The following is a 16,123-nucleotide window of genomic DNA, read 5'->3' as shown; positions in this document are numbered from 1 at the left end:
CGTCGATGACTAGGTTCATGAATTCGTCAAACCCCTGTAATGGCAGATTGATTAGTCGCAGCATATGCTTTCTCACCAAGGAGGCACGTACTCGAATCTTTCCCTCTATCCGGATAGCCAATTGTTCAAACAACCAGATCGATACAGTAGACCTCTGTTGGAGGAGCTTGAAGATGAAATTGATAGGTGGGAGTAGCACTTTTCCCTTGCCCCCTCCCCCATGCCCGCCGCGGCCACTCATAATTCAATGCGCACGTAAATGAATGTCCGCCGTGGTACGAGTAATTTTGTCGTTGTGTGGCCTTACGATTCAGAATTCGGGACAACGTCTCCTACCTTGACTTTGATCGATCACGTTTGGAGAGATGTATGAACAATCAGTGGTTTACAATTGAAGTTGTGTGTCTCTCTTAGTTCAAGTCTAAGCAGTAGCCACACAATGCCTGGGGGAAATTTGAAGCTCAAGAGTCCGCATTCGGCGGGCCGGGGATTTGGCCGAGAGGCATGAATTCCTTCCAAGTCTCAATGTTTGTTCACTATCTGTTCAACCACGACATGTTGCGGCACACACCTCCAGCTTGCCTATGCTTTACTTCCTACTCTACTCATGGACAAGTAGTGTTGCAACATCAACCTTGTACAATCTCGGATTCCAAATGACTAGGAACCCATAGTGACCTACCAGCGGCACTTCTTGAACAAAGCTGTCGATACCAGTCTTTGCGCTATGGTCACGAATACTTCTACGGGCTTTGCGCCCATTTTAGACGCTTTGAGTACCATGCAGAGCAACGTCAACCGCACACAGAAGTCACAAGCACATGACTATCTTGAAAAGTTCCAGAAATCGGTCCACCTCCCCCATGGCCAACGTAATAGCTCCGCTGACTTGTATTGCAAAGACTGAAGCATGGAACACCACGCATTCAATTCTCTCCACCGCTGGAGTGACTCCCGAAGCAAAACTTTTTGCCGCTACAACATTGAAAGGCAAAGTACATCATCACTACAGCTCTGCTTTAAATGGATGTTATTGACTTTGTGTAGATCACCTACGACCTGGATCAAATCCCAAGGCAATCTCTACCTGCGCTCCGCGACTCAATTCTCGGTCTTTTGGCTTCGTTCAAAGGAGGTCCTCGACCAGTTCGAACACAGCTCTGCGTATGTCTAGCAAGCCTAGCAATCCAGATGACAGAGTGGAAAGATGTCATTCCCTTAGTTGGGTCATCACTTGGAAACAATGGCCTTGACTGCACGCTTGAATTCCTTAGGATTCTGCCAGAGGAAGTTACTGAAGGTCGAAAGATCAACTTGACTGTATGTAGGGCTGCAACACCATTCGCGTTTGGGCACAGCCAGTCGACGTTCGCTCAAGGAATCAGTATCTAATGGGTTGTCTCAACAATAGGAAGAGGAACTTTCGGCCAGAACAGTGGAACTTCTGGAAGACACTTCAAAAAATGTCCTGAGTCTTCTCATACAGTACTCTCAGTCATCTGGTAACCCTTCCTTATCGCTTATTTCATTGTGATGCTGAATATGTCAATAGCGAGTGCATCAGCGAACCCTTTGCTGCTTGAATGCATATCCTCATGGCTTCGAGAGATTCCGGCCGCAGATGTGGTGAATTCGGTGCTTTTTGATGCTATTATTACGTCTCTCGACGTGGAGAAATCGTTTGAAGCGGCCGTTGATTGCATTTGCACACTGCTGCGCGATACTCGAGAAGTCGATGAATCCATCAAAACCATACAATTGATGTATCCAAGGCTCATAGCTATACAACCAAAGATTGCCGAGGCTGCGAAATCTGATGATCAGGACATCTTCAAAGGCTATACTAGGATATTTGCTGAAGCTGGTGAGCATTGGGTCGTTTTGATCGCTAGGCTACCAAATGATTTTCGGAGTCTGGTTGAGGCGATCCTGGAATGCTGTGCACGAGATACTGACCGAGAGGCAATATCACTCACTTTCATTTTCTGGTATGAATTTAAACAAATGGTCACGCTAGACAAATACGGAGCAGCTCGAAATGGCTATTCGGATGTGTTTGGGCAACTAGTCGATATCATGATGAAGCATCTTGAGTTCCCAACACCAGAAGGCGTGGATGAATCTGACCTTTTTGACGGTGATCGAGAACAAGAAGAACGGTTTCGAGACTTTCGACATCAAATGGGGGATGTACTGAAAGACTGCTGCGAGGTGATAAGTGTGACCGAGTGTCTGACCAAAGCATACGCAAGGATCCAGCATTGGATCTCGACGTATGGCTCTCAAGCTACCAATATTGCGGTTCCCCAATGGCAAAAGCTCGAGGCACCACTGTTCGCGTTGCGGGCTATGGGTCGGATGGTGAGTCCAGAGGAAAGTGTCGTATTGAGACAAGTCATACCTTTGATTGTTCAGATTCCAGATCACGAAAAGCTGAGATTTCAAGGAGTAATGGCACTCGCAAGGTACACGGAATGGACGGCACAGCATCCTGAATTTCTGCAACCGCAGTTGAACTTCGTCATGGCCGGTTTTAAGCACAAGTCGCTGGAAGTCGTCAAGGCGGCAGCTTTAGCTTTTCGATTCTTTGGGGCAGATTGCCGGAAGCTTCTCGCAGATCATATAGACCCGCTTCACCAATTTTACGAGTCCGTGTTAGACGGACTGGCCCCTGCAAGCCAAGAGGAAGTCTCTGAAGGCGTCGCATGTGTTGTTTCGGCTCAACCCCTTGACAAGATCTATCCTTCCTTCAAATTGTATTGTGATCCCATCATCAAGCGGATGATGAATAAGGCCAATGCAGCAAAATCCGCCTCGGACGAGGATGAAGCAGCACGCTTGGCAGTCGCAGGTAAGACATTCATGTGGTAGGTATTCCTGCCATGGGCTGATCGTTCATACCCAGATTATCTCCAACTTCTCACCATTTTCGTACAGCAAATTCAACCGTACGTCTCTCCTTCAGAAGAGAACCCTGCGGTCAAGTACTGCCAGGAGATGCTTCCCGTGATGTCCGCCATCGCCGAGAATTTTACCAACTGTATCCCAATCCTCGAAAGAGTCTGCCGCTGTTGGCGATATATGGTTCTATCTTATCGAACCAGCATTCTTCCTCTGCTGCCATCGTTAGCCCAACAACTAGCCAGCGGCTTCCAAAACTCTCGCCAAGGCTGCTTTCTCTGGGCAACAGACTCAGTCCTTCGAGAGTTCGCAACAGGTGTAGAATTCGTTGACGAAGCAACCTCTCAAAACATTTACCACTTCTTCGAACAGCAAGCCATCGCATTCCTCCGGATCATGAACGACCTGCCTCCTAGTGATCTTCCCGACGTAATCGAAGATTTCTTCAGACTCCTAATCGACGCTCTGATCTATTACCACTCCAATCTGCTCCCCGCAAGTATCTGCTCGCCCATCCTTTCTGCCGCCATCAGTGCCCTCACCCTTGAGCAAGAGCCACCCGTTACAGCAACCCTTCACTACCTCCGCGACTTCCTAAGCTACGGCACCTTACACCCAAATTCCTCCAACTTATTGGATGCCAACGACCCACTCAGGCCCTCACACCAACAACCAAAGGCTGCACCCCAGCTCCAACAAGTTGTCAAGCGCCTAATCAGTGAACAAGGCGAGGTTCTCACCCAGCGCATCATGACAGGAATGATGTTCTCCTTCCCACGCGATTGCTTCCCGGACGCAAGTGGGGTGCTGCTATCCCTTTTCGAGATCATGCCCGAGCAGACGGCGCTGTGGGTGAAGAGCACATTGGACATGTTGCCCCCGGGGACCATGAAGCAGGGAGAGAGCGACCGGTTGATGCAAAATATTGGGGGAAGCTGCAGCAGGGTGAGGTGAGGAAGGTGAGGATGTTATTGCAGGATTTCACAAATGCGTATCGGAGGAGAAATGTGGCGCCAAGGGAAGGGTTGGGAAGATTGGAGGCTACGAGATTCAGGTTTAGTGGCTAACCTTGGGAGACGCGTACAGAGAAGGGCTCAGAGGGGAAGATGGACAGGCATGGAGAATGTTGGAGGTGTTATATTGATCAGAGGGATGATTTGGACGTGGCAAATGGGGTTGAATGGGTCATGCATGGTCATGAGCGGTGTAAATAAATTTAATGACGTGTGCTTCGATTTCCGAGGTGTTCTCCGTTCAGCGCTGCGGAAGGTCGTAACACAAGCACTGGCATTGAGTCTCTCATTTGAATTTGTCTTCATTTCATGCTTGCTCCAGCCTGAAAAGCTTCGCGAAGCGAAGTTATGCCGGGCTTAGGACTGCCCAATCGCTAGAATGTATATAGTGTTGTTACAAAAATCGTCTCCCATCCCTTCCCGTTTCCAGGACTTTGAATCCACCCAGCCCAGTGCCCTGCTAAATTAAAACGCCACGCTTGCTGGTGGCTTTTATTGGACATAACATCGTAAAAGAATCCAAACGCGGAAACCAGCCATTTCCGTCATCATAAGAAAAAGAATGGTCATGTTTCCATTTTCGTCTCTTCCGGCACTGGAGAAATCGTCTTCATTCGCTCGGTCGTAGCAAAGTCCATGGGATTGGCTTCCTCTCTTTTGGGGGTGTCGACGATTGCACTACCCTCCATCGCCGCATCACAATTAGACGCGGATAGCGGTGGTTTAGAAATGCCATGGGATAATTCTGGACTTACGGCTCCTCCATGCTTGGCATCTGTTGAGGATCCTTTGCGTTTGATGTAGTCACTTAAGCTAACTTTCTTCTTTGCAGGAGATGGTTGGAGGGAGCCTCCAGTGGAAGGAGGCTGTAATGGAGTGTGAGTTGGGAAGAGTGTTGGAGGGAGCGTTGAAATTGGTGTTTGAGTCAATGGCGTGGATGAGGCTGAATCTGGTGCTTGTGGTCGTTTGGGCGGAAGTTGGACAATGAGGTTAGGCGGCCGTATGCCGTTGATAGGCAAAGTTTGCGTATTTGACGGCCATGGTGGCGGACCTGGATTGGCAGACGGTGGAGACCTTGGCTGCCCTGGACTGAAATCTTGCTGGTCACATTGAGGCTCAGGTGACTCCCGGCCAGAAACCTTCACTCCGATGTCTACATGATTGCTTGGTGAACGCAAGTTTGCATGATTGCTCAATGACTGCTGATTTGTGGAAGCTTCCGAAGATCGTCTTTTCTCTTCAAGTCTCTGGCGGTCTTGTTGAGAGCGAAGTAGCAGCCGCTTTGTCAATGACATGTAGGGCTTCCGAGGCTTGCTAGGCTTGCTCAGGGCTGGCGCAGAATTGTACCAGTCGTTTTCATCGTCCATGTCTACTTGAACAGCCATGTCCACATAGGTAGAACGAGCGAGCGGCGAGGAAGTCGTTGGCGTGTTTGGGTTAGACCAGGCTTTCCTGGCAGCAATGGTGTTATTACGTGGATGGCCCAAGATGCTGGCTGCTTTTGCTACTGGAGCATCGGATGTCTTTCCGATACCTACGTCGATATACTGAGACTTATAAGTAAAACCGGGCGTATTAGGCTGAGACAAAGAGGTGGCTTGGATCAGAGGTTTCTAATGGGGGTCAGTAGTCACTCCAGCATCTTAAAGCTTAGGCTGATTCATCTTAGTACTTACAGATATCCCGGGACCATTCACGTTCGCGCTTGAGCCGCCGCTATTTCGCTTTTTCTTTTTCGGTGCAGGCTGATGCTTGTCGCCATCAAGCGTTTTCTCAAGCGCTGCTATCTTCCTTTTCTCACGGTCAGAGATCTCGAGGCCAAGGGCGGGACCTTGACTGGCGGATCCTGTGGGTGTCAAGTCCGGGCTACCGGAAGTGGATCTTGAGGTTGATTCAGCGTCTTCGGCGTCACTGTTAGCATGAATATTTGTGGTTTGCCGCCGCCTGCTGTGCCCCTTCGATCGCACCAACCCTTTGTTCTCTGGATCGTAGCGAACAAGCCAACAGGAGTCCGGCATACCGCACGCACAGCCACCAAACTCAGAAGAAACTTTGCCAACCCAATCTGTTATATACTCTTCAGCATCTGGGCTCAAGTCTTTTGCCATATCATTCTTGTTGGAGATGAATTTGCGCATATGCTCGTCAAGTGTCCACCCGATAGTCATTTCCGCTCCATCCTCTATATCTTGTTTGGCAGTGAAGCAGAAGTGGTATTCGGAACTGTTCTCCAGAATTGTCGTCATCGATAAATTTGGTCGGCAACTCCGCCGAAGATAGCGACACAAGGTACCTTCGGACCGCGTGTCAATGTAGATGGGCAGTCTGGGGTGGAAGAAGACGAAGGGTGCCGGATGTCTGAGATAGTCCCACCTATTCTCAGGGTCCGAGATGTAGTCGTTCATATGACCAATTTTGCCTTTCAGCTCACCTATGATGGACTTCCATTTACTAGGGCCGCTACTGGTTAGGTAAATCCACCGTGGACATTGGCCGTTCCTCAAGACGTTCGCATCTTCCCTTATTCGTTTCTGAGGTAGTGGGCCGATGATCTCATCGAGAGGTCGCTCGATCCGATAAAAGACGTCTTTCTGGGAAAACCCACGGGTAGCGACATGAAGCGCATCAACATCATACACCCAGGTCGAAAGGTCGTGAGTGATGTTGATATTTCCAAGCAAATTTGTTTGCATATCCTGCTCACCAATATCATTGTCATACAAACGCATGAATTCATCGCTATAATGCTCTTTGACGAAGCCATTTGGTGTCCGTTTACTCGCCTGCTTGGTTGGACTGAGAACCAAGGACGCAGATCGTTTATGAGGCTGGAAGGTAGAATTTTGAGATAGTGCGAGAGACTGTGTTGTGCGATGATTTGCTTTGGGTCTTTTTGCGGACAGCGGTTGATCGCGTGGACTTCGACTCGTGCGATCCAGTGTAACATCAACAGTGGGAGACCAACCATTCGTCAACACACCATTCTCTGTTGCCCGCACCTTTTTCTTATGACTTTTCGATGCCGCCTTCTTGAGTTTCTTCTCATCCGGCTCGATGTCTCCCATTCGAAGCTTCTGTCGGTTGATTGCAGCCTGAACATCGATCCATCTTGGCTCGCAGTCTGTGCAGAAGTGGGAGATTGCATCGAGCTCATGATTCTGGGGTACGCGATCGTTCTTCTCATCGTAATAGTAGCATTCCGTATGCTGCCAGGTGTTGCACTTCTCGCAGAACACACTGAGCCCATCGTCATGCTTAAAGCCGCAGATGCATTTGATGGTCGAGTCATCCTCGACCTGCGGTTCGTTCGCGAGATGAGCATTGTAAAGCGAAGGAGGCGGATTTTCGGATACTCGTAGTGTATGTGTATTCGGCTGGACAGCAGGCGCTATGTGAGTGTTGTTATCGGGTAAGAGATCGGTCATACTAGGGCAGGAAGAGTCGTCTCGAGTTACGAGTAAGAGGCTGGCGTCGCGATACACCGTCTTAGCCGGTTTCGCATGACTCTGATGTTCTCTGAGATTGATTTAGAAAGCAGAGATCGACAAATGAGGCCTCAGCAGTCTCGGAGAAGGATTCTATTGGGCCTGGAAGGACCACCCTTACTTGCGCTCCGGCACCCAATGATAGCGAATCGTCTGTATATGGCTTTGTACTGATCCGCTAAGCACTCCTAACATTGAAGCAGACTATTTGAAGCCTTGAGGGATCACACAGAGTGACGATAAGGGCAGACGGAGGGGCTCGAGTTCAGAGACAGTAGGACGAATAGGGTCTCAGGGGCGCGGCAGAGACTATATTGTGAGGAGGTTGGAATGTGTTAACCTGACTGGAGTGCCTGATGGGGAGGATGAGGGTCTGGAGGACTGTGGAGGGCGTGGGTATGAAGGCGACGTGAGGGAATGGAGGAAGGAATGGGCCCTTGGGAGGAGCGAAATCAGCGAATTCAACGACGAACTCGAGATCGACGCCAGCTTGGCCATTTGTAGCCTAGCGAGTTTTGTAAAAAAACAGTAGCGGGTAACAAGTCGGCGCTGCAGTGGCCATTGGTCGACGTCCTTTGAGGGCAGAGGCCGAGTAGAGTTTCGCACTAGTTTAAGGTCTTGGCAGTTAGCAGGTGGGCTTCACGTCCGCATCATCATCACCATCCTCCATCTCTCCCATACACGGCCCATCACCTTGCTCTGACTGTGGACAGCACTTACAGCAGATCATCTACGCCGTTGACTTTGTTGTTTCTCGAGGCACATACGACAGCCATGCTTGCTCTCACCGCTTTCGTCTCGGTACTAATTGCCTCATTTGTTCCCGCCAGCGGGCTCTCCCTCTTCAACAGCAAGCAAAAGGTCCTCGATGATCCAAAGGCTAGCGTACCTGGCAAGAACCCTCTTCAGTTCTGTGAAAACAACGGAAACTACAGTCTCGTTATTCAGAACGTTGACCTAGATCCAAATCCACCCGAGTCGTTAGAATACCATTTCCGCCACCGACTAGGAAAATTCAGCTGACACCGCTCTAGAGGACACAAACTCATCATCGAAGCGGAAGGCGAGTTTACCGAGGAAGTCGAGGCGGGTGCTTATATCTCTCTCGTCATCAAATACGGCCTGATCACCTTGATAAAGACCACAGCGGATCTTTGTGACCAGATGAAAGAGGTGGATGAGGAATGTCCACTGAAGGGGACAAAGACTATCAGAAAAGAGGTTGATATACCCAAGGAGGTTCCTCCGGTAGGTGCATGTTGGGTAATACTAGAAGGGGGCTAATGCGTTATATCTCAGGGTAACTATCACGTGCTGGCAGATGTGTATACCAAAGACAACGAACAGATAACGTGTTTGACTGCTCAAGTACACTTCGGGTGATGATCGTGGACTGGTATAATATCCTACAGTCCACTAGACATGTTTCCGGGCACATTCGTCGTACGATTATGTCTTACAACCTTTTGGCGAAGGCGTTAGGGAATGTATAACAAATGTGATCTATATCAATGAATAGTTTGGCTTGGAGCCTGTAATGCAGGGTGAGACTCAATTTGATGAAGCCTCCCGTGCGTTCGATATCATTGGAGCAAAAGATTTGGTTATGACGAGCAAGTGCTTGAGGTAACGCGTTTGGAATCACGGTGTCAGTGGCATTCAAACACCACCAGTTAATTGCTCCACTGATAAGTATGCTAATGTTGTTGTGGAAAGTGCTCCATCAATCATAGCTTAACACCCAATCAAATGCCATACTGCCCATTCCCGCACAAGTTGTCTTCTTCTTTCCGCCTTTCTCTCTTCCTGTCTGTCACTCCCCAAATAACCTCCTCACTCTTTTCAAAACACTATCCTTTTCCGGATCATACGGGTGATCTTTACTCGGGATCTCCAGCACTGACGGGAAAGCCTCCGTATAAGTGTCCACTCTACTTCGTATCCTTTCTGCAATCTGTAAGGGCTCACAATCAGCACCATCTATTTCGTCGCCGGAGTCCCCGTTTTGCCGCTTGGCCTCCTTCTCACTCTGTGTGGCCATGCCTTGATCGGGGTTGGGAGATATACGTGCTGATTGATTAACAGAATAGCGATGTCCTTCCTCTTCTGCGTAAATGTATCGAAAGTTTGCTCGATAATTGACGTTTCCGTCTTTGCATCAACGACGAGGAAATTTTTTTGGGCGTCGGGTGGGGAGTTGACGTGCTGCGATTGTCCTTAGTGAGTGTCTTGGGCTGTATAAATTTGCAGCCAATAAATGACAGCAGTGAGCTAGAACAAGAGGGTTGAGGTATACGCCAATGCCTGCAAGTAGGAGACCTGTGACCGAGTCCTGCGTGTGGATGTCAGCATCGCTTGGGTGAGAACCCGAAATGAGGGTAAGGAGTTGTGCGCTTGTACCTCATCACCTATGACGGCGAGCAAATGACGGTCTTTATATGCTGATGGTGGGGCGGCCATGGTGACCAACGAGAAGAATTATCGTATGAGTCTGCAAAGCTATTTGGGATCGAGTTGAATGATGAAGCTTGCGCTTGAAGCCGCTTTACCCCATTAGGTGAACAACATTTTCCCACCATTTCCCATTATATTATACTTAATTGATGTTTTGAGCTTAGCACTTAAGCTCTTTTGACAACATACATTAACTTCAGACAGGTTTGAGATTAGACATGCATGACATTTAATTTTTAGAAGCCTCGATTTTTTGGTGCAAGATGATTGGGTTTTTGAGCTGTCAAAGCTAACAAACGTATTCGCTGTTTCCCACTCGCCTTCCGTCAATCAAGCCTCAGACGATTGGCTGACCGTCCGCAATAATGGTTTGCTCAAGCTCGTGGCTTCTGCCCGTAGACAGCGTACCTTCAGAACGTTAGTAAGAACAAGTCAGGTGATGTTTTAACACTCACAGAGGGAAGTATGTATGGAATTTTCCGCTCTTCCACTCATTGCGAACTTTCGCAACGAATACTTCAACCTCCTGCTCATTCCATCCCAGATGCCTCACCCAGGGAGCAATCGTCAATCCTTGGATGCCTTCCAACATTGCAACAAGCTGAAAAGCCCCCGTCTCTCTCAACTGTTTGTCTTTCGGCCAAGTGCCAATTGGTAGCTTGAATCGCTTGATTGTCACGTTCACGAAACCAGCCTTTTCCATCCAGTCCGCTACTTCTTCTCCACTCAGTGTCACGCTCAAGCCTATCTTCCTCCATGCTTCCCCCTCATTAAGGCACCACTGATGGATGTGACTGTCTTCTGGTAAGGTCCCATCATCGCTCCTTACATCCACGCTCAGCTCATGGCATTCGACCCAGCCACCAGGCTTGAGGTGACGATAGCTCTGTTCCATGAGGCGATTCCAATCCTGCACGAATGCATTCATAATGCGTGTGTGCACAAGATCGAAATGATCGGCTGGAAATGTCCACGGTAGCTCAGCATTGTCAACCTCGAACTTCGCGTTGGGCGGAACCCAACCAGGTTGGATTGGAGAAAGGTCAGTCCCAATTATCTGAGTGTCGGGCAAGGCCTCCGCTATATCAATGACCCAGATGCCTGTGCCGGTACCAATGTCGAGGATTGTAGCGGGACTATCATCTATCGGAGCAAAGAAGAGCTTGTCACCGAAGGCTAGGCGTAAGGCATGATATTGCAGGTCCATGCGCTCCTGTTCATTCTCGTCATTGGGCAGGTCGTAGTTGACGGCGTGGTTGGCATGGTATCTGCGGCCGTGCTCATACTGATAGGCCGTGATGCTGGAGCTTAGTGATGCTGTGTAGGTAGACTCGTCATACTCACTTCCTAATGCCGAGTCGGTCTCGCTTGATACTTCATCGGAGGACCCTTGCGCTTCGATTGGAGCCTCCTCGGCGGCGGTGGGTGCTGACGATGCTTCGACTGGGGCGTCTGGTTGGGCTGCAGCAGCTTGAGTTTCATTTGATGCTGCAGATGATGGTTGCGTGGACTCAGTAGGCTGGCTAGCTTTTGAGGCGCTCATCATTGAAGCAGCAGCCCGTCCTCAGGGGATAATATTTATCTGCATGCGTGTTCCTCGGAAAACGAAGCAAAGACACTGTCAATTGGCATGGAGTCTCCATGCGTAGCAAGCTTGCGGGGTGACGACCTAAGGAATTGTCACTTAGCACTCGTGCAACCAGAACGTCGTCTGCGAGGGGCAATGATGAAAGGCGTAATTTAGTCTTCTTAGCTGCACCTCACCCCCACCCACTACCTCAAGGATCTTCAGGATTAAAGATGCTTAGTAAGCAGCACGAAAAGAGGAGTGTTTGTTTGCGGAAACCGCGTCTGATATTGCAGCCAACACTCTTTCCAAATGCCTTAGATAGTCACTTGGGCTTATTCACACACCTTTTGGTGCATCTTCCGTTGACATAGAAGGACGAAAGTTTTCCACGAAAATGCAATGGCTCCGCGACTCATTAGAAGACGTCCGTTGCGCGAACGCATCCAAGCTTACCTAGATCCGTGGGATTTTCTATTCTGGCTTTCCGAGAAGCTTGATTCGAGCGAATGGGATCAACTGCAGAAGGAATGGGCTACACCCATAGGCATTTTGCTCAATCTTGCATTTCTTGTTGCGAGAGCGAACAGCAAGTACGCCTTGAGTCCAACAGACGACGACGTCTTCTCGGATGAACTGTACCGTGCCAGATGGTCAACGTGGCTTGTACGTGTCAAGCCGTTAGTCTCAGAGGTCAATCTCGTAGTATCTAATAGTACTACAGGCATCCTTCATTGTGCATCTTCTCTCAATACTCTCGTTAGCAAACGCTATTCATGCCTTTTACCGCAAACGTCATTATAGACTGTTCGAAAGCCCCGTGGATAAAGTGCCCAGCACACCATCTGCACATCGCGTCAAGGTGAATTCCTCGCCTGTAGCTTCATCGCCTTTGCGTTTCCTTTCGAGCGTACTGGCTAGTGAAAGTGCAGAATCGAGAGCACATCCGGATGAAAAGAGGGATGTTTGGGAATTGGCAGTCTGGGACCCGACTCCCATGTCTCTCAGGCTATTCTGTCTCCTGAGTCCAGGCCATGTCCTTGTCTACTGGCTATTCCTACCTACAGCAATCACGGATCCAAGACCCAGTACTACGGTGGTTACTACTGTTCTGGTGGCCTCGCTACTATCTGCTCAGCTCCTACTGCTCTCTTCGAATTTCTCACAACAGGCGAAAGATTCGTCACTCATCCACAAAGAAGTTATGAATGAGTATGACAGCAAATTCGTTCATCCAAAAACCCAGCAACTTATGCGCGACGTCGGGACGCAACATACTCATTGTAAGCGCCATTCGGATGCTTCACAGGATCCTGACGAAGACGATGCGTCAGTAGATACGTATACGCCTACCTACATTATCAATAAAGGGTTTCACACCAGACCGAACCCTTCATATGCCCACCATGTTGACCCCGATGGAGTATCACATGGACAAGCGCTGTCTAGAGGCACTCCTGCGACATTCTCAGGGCAGGTACACACCCCTCCTCATCTCAGAGCCATGTCCCCCCTACAACCACAGACTGCCATTCGACAGCCGCAGCCACGGTCTACTACGATCAGCGATGGCGGAAGTTTAGGAGTGTACTCGCATGCGAACTCACCCCTACGACAATCCACGACCTCGCAAATCCCAGGAACAGCTGGTCATCGTGAGCGAAGCTCGAGTCCACAAAAGCAGCGCGCCAGCAGTCCCATCAAATATGCTCAACTTGCGCCTCTACCAAATGGCTATCCACCTCGACAGTCAAAACATGTGGCAAATCTCAGGAGGACTCGGCAGTTTTGAATGAAAGCGGGGCTATAGAACTGTCAAGCGAGAGAACTTTGTGCCATGCGCTCGCGCTTGATACTCTTTCGAACAGTGAGAATGCTAGCCATTTCAAACTTACGATTCAGTCCCATCTTGTGGTCAGGTAGGCTCTTGTGAAATTAAACCTCAATTTTGACGTTCAGGCTGACATACTAGGGCACACTCATGAATCAGTGTACTTATTGGGAATGCGAGACAAATTTCCTCGTGTTTCCCCGAGACTACCAGAGCTCGATTACCTTGCTTTGTGTTTGCCCTGGTCCAAACCCTTCGAGGATTCATACAATTTACTAAACATTTGGTTTGATGGCTATTTCTCGCAGTCGTGTTGTCTCAATGCTGCGTCGATGCGATATCATTGTTTTTAAAATTTTAGCCCGCTTGTCCTGTTGCCATATGGCCATATGTCTAAAGGCTATCTATGATGCTCCTTCATATCTTTCGAGTCTTTTAATTTCCATCTGCGAGAACAATTACCCAGAAGCCCTACTGTCATTTAAAAATTCTAAATCGTGTTTTTGAAGCGAACTACGTGTGGGCATGGATGGGCGAGGAGCAAATGTACGTGTGACTTGTTCTAGGTCTATCGCTTCACAAATTCAAGAACGGGCAAAATCGACCCCATCGAGTCAGATGGCAGCAGCAACAGTAGGAGCTCTGACGAAGTTCTGTCAAGACTAAAGAACACTGAGCTCAAGAGCGGTACGCGGTGGACATAAACAAGGCACAGCTGGCAGATCGGACATACTGCGATGCAAATCTTACCATATCAGCAGTGGCAACATTATGAATCATGTTAGACCTACCAACCTCACAATTCACAGACGTCTCAAAAGGCTATTGAGATATCGAACGAGGACCGAAAGACTTATATCCGAATTGTAATTCGGTCGGCTTTACACACTTTCAACTACCTACCCGCCAACATCGCTATCTTAAATTCTGTGAACGCGTCACGATCAGAATACTTCATCGCCATAAGGGACATCATCATGGCCACCATGTTCCTCTTACTCATATTCGGACTTGTGAAAATCCTCTACTGCAGCCTTTACTGGGCAGCTCGTCCGTTACAGCTGCTCGCGAGCATTTCGGCATGGATCTCTTGGAGCTAGATAGCTGTTTATGCTTGGGAAAGTTAGCATTGAAATTAGGAGCCGGATTTAACACAGCGCCTGTTCGAAACAGCAATAATATTGACGAGGTCCAGACGATTATAGCAGACAACAGGGACGGTATTATCAGACGAGTTTTCATTCGATGCCACCATCTTGTAGTTCAGCCCATCATGTATACGTCTTTGATAAATCTTGACGCTTCATTGAAAAGCCGTTTCAGCATATTGCATCCAATTGCCTGCAAGACTTCGCTTCCATAAATGCGCTTTACCATCGTCTCCTGTGGTGACTAAGGTGCATCCTATCCCCTACGTTAGAGGCGCCTCAATTATGAACTGACGTTGGAATGACGAACCGTCCATGGTCCACTCCATTTGATGTGCCGATGCTCCTTCGGAAGTTTGCAACTCGGCTACGATCTTGCCTTCATGCTTCGGACCGTTGCCTTGTTCACTCTGAGATACCTCTCGTGGTCGGTCTATGTTAGCCAGACCGGCCGCAATCCCAGACCTCCCTAGCTGCTGATCATTACGTGAACCCCGTCTTAAAGCAGACAAGTTAGAGTGTCCATTGCTCGTTAGAAGATTCTGTGAAGACGTCTGCACGGTAATCTCCAACATCCGGATCTTACCGTCATCGCATGCAACAGCAACCACGTCTTCGGGCTGCGGATGGGCCGGTGCCCAGGCCACTGAGCACACCAGTCCGTCCTCGAAGGGCATCCGCAGCACCTCTTGAAGCGCAACATTTTCATCTTCCGGATTAGCAAAGCGATAGACATTCACTTGACTAGCAGACGAGATTGCAAGAGAAATGCTGGATTTATCAATGCCAGCCCTGAGCGCCTGAGAATTGGGTCCAGCGGCGTGATGGAACGATATCGAAAATCTCGCCTCGCTGCTCCTAGGCTGTTGGCCAAAGGGATAGAAAGCATCGCCTTCTCGCCACGAAGAAAGTGTCGTGGGATCTGCAGGTTCAAGAAGGGTGAACAAGCCCGTGTGAGAGATTAGTGCTACATAGATGTCTTGCTGTCGGACGATGTAGTCGAAGGCTATGTATGCTACACTGTCCACGGGAGTCTGTGAGAAAATGCATTTGAAGCGGCGGCCTCGAGTATGTGCTTGAGAAGGGTTCTCTTGCCAAACTTTGAACTTGTTGTCGCCACCGATGGTTGTTAGGACTTCACCGTGAGAGGAGTCGATCCATTTGACCTTTGGGGGGTGGTAATCAGAATGGGTAACTCAGCCGCTGGTGCTAATGACTTGCATCTAGAACTTCAGCATCATGCCCTCGCCACTGATCATACAACTCCCAATCGTTGGAGTCCACACAAGACTTTTGATAGATACGTAATCTATGATCTGCAGATGCTGTCACTATCCTGTCTCCCCCGGCATCGTACTGGATCGCTGAAACGGCATCTGCTGCAGTGTTCTCAAAGGTGTGAAACCCGCTGGACGTGGTCTCTCCCATTTGCACCTTTACACCGAGATCATGATGGCAACTTGTTTGGAAAGTGAAAGATCTCAAAGCGCGGTCAGTATTTCACCATATCGGGTCAACAAGGAAGGAGATTTGGCCCGCCTTACTTAGCACACTCAGAGCTGGGCAATTGTGATCATGGATGCATAGCTTTCAGACTGACTGTCTCGGAGTCTCCTTTTCTGTACCGTCGAGGGCGTAAAAGGTTGCGCTAGAGTTTAGATTTTCAGGGGTTCAAGCGGCTACCCGAACCTCGAAACGGGAAATCTGTTCACACGGCATATTCA

General features: G+C 49.1%; 7 protein-coding genes across 7 annotated transcripts; 3 read left to right on the top strand and 4 right to left on the bottom strand.

The window, feature by feature from the left end:
- Positions 1 to 727: 727 nt before the first annotated feature.
- On the top strand, positions 728 to 3,961 carry KY384_003285 (uncharacterized protein; the record flags this gene model as incomplete). Its single annotated transcript, XM_044811804.1, has 7 exons — positions 728 to 850; positions 903 to 995; positions 1,048 to 1,320; positions 1,412 to 1,502; positions 1,553 to 2,851; positions 2,906 to 3,846; positions 3,902 to 3,961. 7 exons carry the CDS (start codon positions 728 to 730, stop codon positions 3,959 to 3,961), a joined length of 2,880 nt encoding a protein of 959 aa, XP_044670937.1.
- Positions 3,962 to 4,480: 519 nt separating this feature from the next.
- KY384_003284 (uncharacterized protein) lies at positions 4,481 to 7,339 on the bottom strand (the record flags this gene model as incomplete). Its single annotated transcript, XM_044811803.1, has 2 exons — positions 4,481 to 5,527; positions 5,591 to 7,339. 2 exons carry the CDS (start codon positions 7,337 to 7,339, stop codon positions 4,481 to 4,483), a joined length of 2,796 nt encoding a protein of 931 aa, XP_044670936.1.
- An 834-nt stretch (positions 7,340 to 8,173) lies between these two features.
- KY384_003283 (uncharacterized protein) lies at positions 8,174 to 8,683 on the top strand (the record flags this gene model as incomplete). The annotated part of the gene is made up of 2 exons (XM_044811802.1): positions 8,174 to 8,379; positions 8,434 to 8,683. 2 exons carry the CDS (start codon positions 8,174 to 8,176, stop codon positions 8,681 to 8,683), a joined length of 456 nt encoding a protein of 151 aa, XP_044670935.1.
- Positions 8,684 to 9,379: 696 nt separating this feature from the next.
- On the bottom strand, positions 9,380 to 9,859 carry VMA7 (H(+)-transporting V1 sector ATPase subunit F; the record flags this gene model as incomplete). The annotated part of the gene is made up of 3 exons (XM_044811801.1): positions 9,380 to 9,604; positions 9,696 to 9,731; positions 9,800 to 9,859. The coding sequence occupies 3 exons, from the start codon at positions 9,857 to 9,859 to the stop codon at positions 9,380 to 9,382; spliced, it is 321 nt and encodes a 106-aa protein (XP_044670934.1).
- A 368-nt stretch (positions 9,860 to 10,227) lies between these two features.
- KY384_003281 (uncharacterized protein) lies at positions 10,228 to 11,396 on the bottom strand (the record flags this gene model as incomplete). The annotated part of the gene is made up of 2 exons (XM_044811800.1): positions 10,228 to 10,261; positions 10,309 to 11,396. The coding sequence occupies 2 exons, from the start codon at positions 11,394 to 11,396 to the stop codon at positions 10,228 to 10,230; spliced, it is 1,122 nt and encodes a 373-aa protein (XP_044670933.1).
- A 426-nt stretch (positions 11,397 to 11,822) lies between these two features.
- On the top strand, positions 11,823 to 13,212 carry KY384_003280 (uncharacterized protein; the record flags this gene model as incomplete). The annotated part of the gene is made up of 2 exons (XM_044811799.1): positions 11,823 to 12,100; positions 12,225 to 13,212. 2 exons carry the CDS (start codon positions 11,823 to 11,825, stop codon positions 13,210 to 13,212), a joined length of 1,266 nt encoding a protein of 421 aa, XP_044670932.1.
- A 1,342-nt stretch (positions 13,213 to 14,554) lies between these two features.
- KY384_003279 (uncharacterized protein) lies at positions 14,555 to 15,827 on the bottom strand (the record flags this gene model as incomplete). Its single annotated transcript, XM_044811798.1, has 3 exons — positions 14,555 to 14,655; positions 14,710 to 15,565; positions 15,630 to 15,827. The coding sequence occupies 3 exons, from the start codon at positions 15,825 to 15,827 to the stop codon at positions 14,555 to 14,557; spliced, it is 1,155 nt and encodes a 384-aa protein (XP_044670931.1).
- Between the last annotated feature and the right edge of the window lie 296 nt (positions 15,828 to 16,123).

The sequence above is a fragment of the Bacidia gigantensis genome (genome assembly GCF_019456465.1).
Source record: "Bacidia gigantensis strain McMullin 20006 chromosome Unknown contig_180, whole genome shotgun sequence".
In the NCBI taxonomy this organism is placed as follows: Eukaryota; Fungi; Ascomycota; class Lecanoromycetes; order Lecanorales; family Ramalinaceae; genus Bacidia; species Bacidia gigantensis.
This window is presented reverse-complemented; position numbering and strand designations above follow the sequence as displayed.